The sequence below is a fragment of the Lupinus angustifolius genome, chromosome LG01, assembly GCF_001865875.1.
Source record: "Lupinus angustifolius cultivar Tanjil chromosome LG01, LupAngTanjil_v1.0, whole genome shotgun sequence".
Taxonomy (NCBI): Eukaryota; Viridiplantae; Streptophyta; class Magnoliopsida; order Fabales; family Fabaceae; genus Lupinus; species Lupinus angustifolius.
In genome coordinates this window covers 32298558-32305868 of record NC_032009.1, presented here as the reverse complement: position 1 = coordinate 32305868, position 7311 = coordinate 32298558, and the positions used below count along the sequence as shown (strand labels likewise).

The window sequence follows — 7311 nt, the reverse complement described above, 5'->3', positions numbered from 1 at the left end:
AAATAATAACATGGAAAAAAAAAGTTGAATCGTTCAATACACGAGCTCATTTAAAAAAATGTAAAATAGAGTTGAATTAGTTAAACTTTAAAATCTGAGTTTAAGTAAATTACATATTTTCAAATATTTAAACTTAATTAATTTATATTTTAAATTGAATTTCCTCCTTCCAATCATTTTTTTCTAACTTGGTTAGAAAATTTAAATATTAATAGAATGAAAATAATAATTTATTAAATCTAAAATATATTAAATTGTAGAAAATATGATTTTTGATTTTTAAAAGTGACAGTAGATGACTAAATTTGTGTTGTTGATATGTATAGACTTTTATGATATAGGGTATATATGTGTGACCAAATTTGTTATTTATCAAAAGTATTGAAAAAAACATGTATAATGTCAAATGTAGATGTTTAATATAAAAATTACTCGAATTCATAAGACTACTTTAATATCTTTGATTCTAAATATCAACTTTATGTATTCATACTTATTAATTTTATGAATTATAGCACTAATCCAATGAATTGAGTTTCTATGATATTTTAGGATTTAAAGGAGTAAAAGAGGCCAAAAATTGAATAAGGCTATATTCAGCTGACTCGTGCCCAACGCAGTTGCACTGATAGAAGAAGATGTGCTAAGTTGCGCTTGGTTAGATGAAGAGTCGAGTCAGACGAAGAGATACGTTTAACTAGGGATGACAATATGAGTTTGGCCAACCTATTTGGATTGACATTTTTAGTAGGCCGGGTCGGAGATTTGAGCCCTTTTAGCAATAATGGTCGGACTGAGCCAACCCATATTTTGGCGCGCCAAAGGCGGTCCAAGTAGTGCTAGACTGGGCTGGCCCGTATTATTGTAAACTTAGGAGTTAGAAGCTTTATTATGAACTAGGAATCTAAAAGTTTAACACTATGATGACTTGTTGTTTATAACTTACAAGTTTTAAACTAAGACGGTACATTATTGTGGACTTTGGTTTGTGATTTTTTGTTTTAGAAGACATTTATGAGGCGTGGTGATTATTTATTTGTGAAACTGTGATTGTATTGGTTATAAATGTGTGTTTTGAAAAAAAACGGGTTAGCCCGCCTGCCTGCCAAATATGGGTGGGTTGGTATTTTGAGCCTTTTTAGCAATAAGGGCTGGGTTGGGCCAACCCATATTTTGGTGGGCCAAAGGTAGGTCGGGCTGGCTTGTATTGTCACCCCTACGCTTAATACACCTCCCATGCGCTCAACAAAAATATAAATTATCATATTTAAAAACGGAATAAAAAAATGTGAGCTTGATCCGTTTTTTTAATAACACATACTATTACAGTGTAAATTAGAATGTTTTCAAATTCTTTTAGTTCCTAGGCTAGTATAGGCCGGAAAAAGATGTAAGGATAAGGGAGGATGATAGATGGAGTTGATGTATCCTCATAGGATATACCCCTTCTCTTTAAGTTATGCTTTCTTCTTCACTCTTTGCTTTAGTTTTGTATGAAAATGCTAGATAAGCTTCTCCTTTGTTGAGATTGATTGTAATATTCACTTGATATATACAATTGGAATTGATTTATGTTAATTATGAGGTATCGATTTTTATGAGTTGTCTTTGGTGTGCTTAATGCTTATTTTTCGAGTGACGATTCTCCTTATGTAACTTTGAATATTGAATTCATGAAGAAATTCTTGTTTCGTAGTCTAAACTAGAAACTCATTTTTTCAATATAATTCTAGATGTAGTATTATGTATAATTGTTACATGCATGCTTGTGTTAGTATCAAATTTACTAAAATATAAAGTCCACAACTATCCAATCATTAAAATGTGCTTAATTGCATAATTAAAATGAATATACAATCATGAATACTGTGGTCATAGTAACCATCTTCAACAAACTGCCAATGTAGTAAATTATACCTCCTAACTTAGCCCTTCACCTTCCTTCAATTTTATCAGTAAAATGGATAAGTTTTATATATTATCAATATATCATTAATCATTCATATTTAATTATTCAAAAAATGGTGATGATGAAGTGAATATATATAAATCATTACACTGACAGTCCATAGATATTATACTCTCACTAAAAATGTTAAATGATAAACCTCTCTTCCTTCTTCACCATGCATAACACACATCTCTATCGTAAACCTATATCCTATTTGACCTACAGCTTAGGAAGGGTTGAGCAAATTATAAATTCACAGCTAAATTGAAAATGCCCCGAACGCAACTGACCCAGCCTCAAAATCCGGACATACACACAAGTCATGTGAAACCTTATTCTACATTTGCCAAATATTCTCTTCCTTCCTCTATAAATATAAAAAATTTCCTACACAAATAAAAAATTATTAATTGTTCAATAAATTTATTATGTTTGTCTGATATATATATATTTTTATTTAATGCAATTAACGATGTAGTAATATAATTGATAAACAAATAATTAATATTATCTTATAATTTGAATGGTAGTTAAATATGAATAAATGTTTGCTTAAAAAATACTTGCAAAAAAGAAGGGAAAGAGTATATGAAATGTCTGTTATAATATTTCCTTAAATATGGGCACACAAAATAATTATGAAGCTTGATTTATGCTGATTTTCCTTTAATCAAATCATAGCTGTTGTATCCTTCACTGTATCTGAAAAAGAACTAATTCTTTTCAGGATGTATAATTATCCATTTCAACAAAGATTACTCATATAAATTGAAATTTTGACATTTTAATAATCATTGAAATCTAGCAAAATTTTATGTCACTAGACTAGTATTTTATTGATAAAAGTTGTGATTTGTGACGGAACCGTGAGGTTGAATATTTTTCTGTTCAGCTCCACAATCCCACCGCATTTTAAAGTTTTCTTATAGGTTCAACACTTTCGGAAGTTAAGATGAATTATCTATATTTGTTTCCGTTCTTATAGCATTAAATAAAGCTTGATATTAATGAGTATGATTTGTTGGGGATAATTTAATCAAAATATTTTATTTTATATTGGTAAGATCACATTCAATAATTACCATAATATGTATATTATGTTAAAGTGGCAATTAAGGTGAGAATGAATATAATCTGAATAGTAAGCCTAAAAAAAAAAATCTTAGCAATATTTAGTATGATTGATTGATCGAGTGAGGTAAGACCCCATTAGATCCCCAACATAATCGAAATGTTAAAGGTCTGATTCTTAAAATGACACTTGTTGGAAGATACATATATCAAAAAAAAATTAGTTTCTTAGTCACTCAAAAAGGATGAGGAATATCTTGATAGCACAAAATTATTTCTGGGTACTTTTTTAGAGGATGAAATGAAAAAGGAAAAGGGTTCCATTCCATTTCATTGGTTTCACTAGATTCATTTTAACTCTTTCCATCTCATTCATTCTCTGTATTTTATACATTCAAACATACCATAACGCACACCTATTTAACCAGAAAATAAGTTGTTTTAGATCATGTAAAATAAGTTATTTACTTTTTGTAGATTATGGTATAAATGAAACTGTTTGTGCAATTGTGTTTGGTTAAAACAATAATAATCACTTTTATTGTGATTTAAAAAATATCTATAACAAAATAGAACGTAAACAAATGTGTAGTAGAACTAGCATTTTAACCACTAACTTTTCTATTATACCTATAACATAATTTATAAAAAATATTTTCTTTTAAATTTATTAAGAAAGATTATGACCAACTATAAAATATGTTATACATTTAATTAAACAAACCTAAAAGATAAGTGGATTATTGTATAAAAAGGACTACTTTGTTTTTAATCATTTAATTTTAAATAAAAATATAAAGAATAAATAGACTAATAGATTATAATTATAAATACAATTTTTAATTCAAGGCTATATATACCCATCAAACATAGAGATTCAATCTACATGATAATGATAAATATGGTAAGGTTTCATACGATACAAATCATTAGACCTGATCAATATTAATGGTTGAATAATGGATAAATATGTCCCATCCTGACCATTTACATGGTCATTCATTCATCATATTAATATGTGTATCTATTAAATTGTGTACATAATAATAATATCTTTTTGGTCGAAAGTATAATTAATTTTGTAATTTTTAATCATATATATACATATGTGATTTCATATATCAAATTAGATATTCTTAATAATAAATAATATTAAGAAGACTTTAACTAAAAGATGTATCCGTTATTTTTAATCAGATATATGGTCGAGTTCAAGTTCAAAGGCTTGTCCGATCGATATTCGGGATCGAATTAGGTTTGAGTTCTAGAGTTATGTTTAAGGTAAAAGTTCAATCAATATTTAGTGTAGATTAATGGACAAGTCTTAGTAGGTCCATGTTCTTCATTAACTTTTGTTCTATTTTATGCTCACTAAGTTCAAATTTTCAGCTTAAATCATATTTTTATTATCATCCTACAAATAAATCTATCATTGTTACTAACAATAAATTTATATATATATATATATATATATTAAATTTTAGTAAATATCTATGTAGCTTTTATTTATATAAAAGGTCCTAGTTCATATAATTCCATTATACCCAAAATAAATTATTTTAACAAATGTCACGAATCAGCTTGATCATACTTGTTTCTTTCTCTCACTTTCTCTCTATATATATTTCCCCCTCCAAACAATTTGCTTTAGAATCAACTTTTATCTCTTCAGATTTTTTCCCTAACATGGGTTGTGAAACTAAGTTATGGTTGGAAGTGCTTTTTTTTAGTGTAACATGCATGCAATTTTGTGTTCTTGGGGTGCCTCAAGTACCTTGCCATTTCATTTTTGGTGACTCTTTATCTGATTGTGGAAACAACAATGGATTATCTACAAAAGCCAAAGTTAATTACCTTCCCTATGGGATTGATTTTCCTGCTGGTCCAACTGGAAGATTTACCAATGGCCTTACAGAAGCTGATTTTATAAGTTAGTAATGGTTAAGCACACTGAAATGCTTTAATTAAATGTCCTATCCTATGTTCATATTTCATTAGAAAGGGGACATAACATCTTTATTTATGTCACCTAGATTTTGGTTAACTTGAACAAAGAATAAACTATATGCAGGATTCTGTTTTTTGTTTTGTTTAACTTCTTGTCATTTTTCAATTTTCATATACTTTTTTTGTTCAAGCTAAAACAATTCTGTAATTGCAGCTCAACTTTTGGGATTAAAGAATTTGATCCCACCCTTTGCAAATCTCAGTAGTTCTGACATACTTGAAGGTGTGAATTATGCATCTGGTTCAGCAGGGATTCGAAATGAGACTGGCACAAGATTGGTATTAGAGTTTTGTTATATCCTCATTAAAATTATACTTCTATTTCCTTCAACTATTTATCCCATGATTAATTTGATATAGAAAGGTTCTCTCTCAAAACCAGTTGATAAGATAAGTAGTTTAACATGTATTTAAATCATCACTAGGAAAACAAAATAAGACAAGATAAAAGATTAACTTTATCCATTATTCTTCATTAAGAATTGGATTCTCCGGTACCGGAGAGGATCTCATCCATGAAACCATATCATTCCATATCAAGGTTTTATTTTAAAACCAATTAACTATAAGAGAAATACTTCAACATGTATTTAAACTATGTATAGGAGAACGAGACAGACGACGTAATACTTACTTCCCATTAATAATAAACTTATTTACAATATGTTATAGTTTGTGACTGTGTCTTGTGTCATTTTCTTTATGCATATTTCACATGCCTTTAATTTGTAAAATCATGTGACAAATTTGTTCACCCTGCTATTATAGGGTGAGAATTTCAGCTTGGTAAAGCAGGTACAAAATCACAGAGTCATAGCTTCTCAAATTGCTACCAAACTTGGAAGTATTGACAAAGCACAACAACACCTAAACAAGTGTTTATATTATATGAACATTGGCAGCAATGATTACATAAACAATTATGAGCAGCCAGATTATTACCCATCACAAAGTTTGTTTACCCCTGAACAATATGCTGCAGTTCTTATCCAACAATATTCAGTACAATTAAGGGTATTTTCTTCAATTTCAAGCAACTTCCTTAACAATCACAACATTTATATTAGTTGAGTAATACTTAGTAAGACACCATATATCAAAGACAAATGCATTCAAATTGTGGGCACTATAGCAAAAATATACTAATCTTAAAAATTATTTTTTATGTATATGTAGTTTGATATAAACAAATCATTCGTAACTATAAATTTCTCTATACAGTCGAGTTATTTGTACGTCGGAGTGTAACAACTTTCGGGTTTATTATAATTGGTTTTTTGTGTGCAGGCATTGTATGCAATTGGAGCAAGAAGGTTTGCTTTGATTGGCATGATGCGCCTAGGATGTACTCCAAGAGAAATTTCTATTCATGGCAAAAATGGGACACTATGTGTTGAAGAAGATAATGATTATTCACTGCTTTTTAATAGTAATCTTAGAACACTAGTTGATCGATTCAACAGAGAGTTATTTGGTGCCAAATTTATCTTAATAAACACTGCTGCAATTGCAACAGGTAAATAAAATTTTCTTCTTTATGTAGCCAAATTACATTAACACCAAAGATTCATTGAATGGTTATGTACAATTTACTCTATCACCATTTCAAATAGTTAATTCATCTAATATGGTCTTAACATGTGCATTTATATTTTTTAGTTAAGATTGGCAAAGTTGAAAACTTTAATATACTTATGTACTTTGACCAAAAGGGTGTGTTAAATTTGTATCATATAACATTTTAATGTAAAAGTGACTTTAAAATATGATATATATGGCTGATGTGATGATTATTAATATGGATTTATGCAGGTGATGAAAATTATTATTGCTGCAAAGTGGATGACAAAATTGGACTATGTCTTCCAAATTCAGTACCATGCAATGATAGAAGCCAATTTAAGTTTTTTGATGCAGTTCATCCTAGTGAGAAAACTAACCAAGTTACTGCAATGAATGCTTATAAATCTCCAAGTCCAGCTTATGCATACCCAATGGATATTAATCAACTTGTTAGTATATAGTTGATTTGTTAAGCAGAAAGTTTCAAATTTATGCCTAAAATTCTAGTAAGTAATAATCATGTCAGACCCAATATAAGGTTTAGTCTGATATTAGAATTTCATTAGCACTGTTGTGGTTTTGCATCTTTTGTTCCATATCAATTATACCACCAGTAAATTCAATAGTAACTATTCACCTTATTTTATGAGTGTCAGTGGAAAATTACTTACATTCATGTAAATTTGGTGTGTTTAGTCTATGTCAATCTGTTATATGAG

General features: G+C 28.9%; 1 protein-coding gene across 1 annotated transcript; it reads left to right on the top strand.

Moving 5' to 3' along the window:
• Window positions 4660-7233, top strand: LOC109360741 (GDSL esterase/lipase At5g45670-like). The gene is made up of 5 exons (XM_019605827.1): window positions 4660-4952; window positions 5184-5308; window positions 5798-6043; window positions 6317-6545; window positions 6842-7233. Exons 1-5 carry the CDS (start codon window positions 4709-4711, stop codon window positions 7051-7053), a joined length of 1056 nt encoding a protein of 351 aa, XP_019461372.1. The 5' UTR covers window positions 4660-4708; the 3' UTR covers window positions 7054-7233.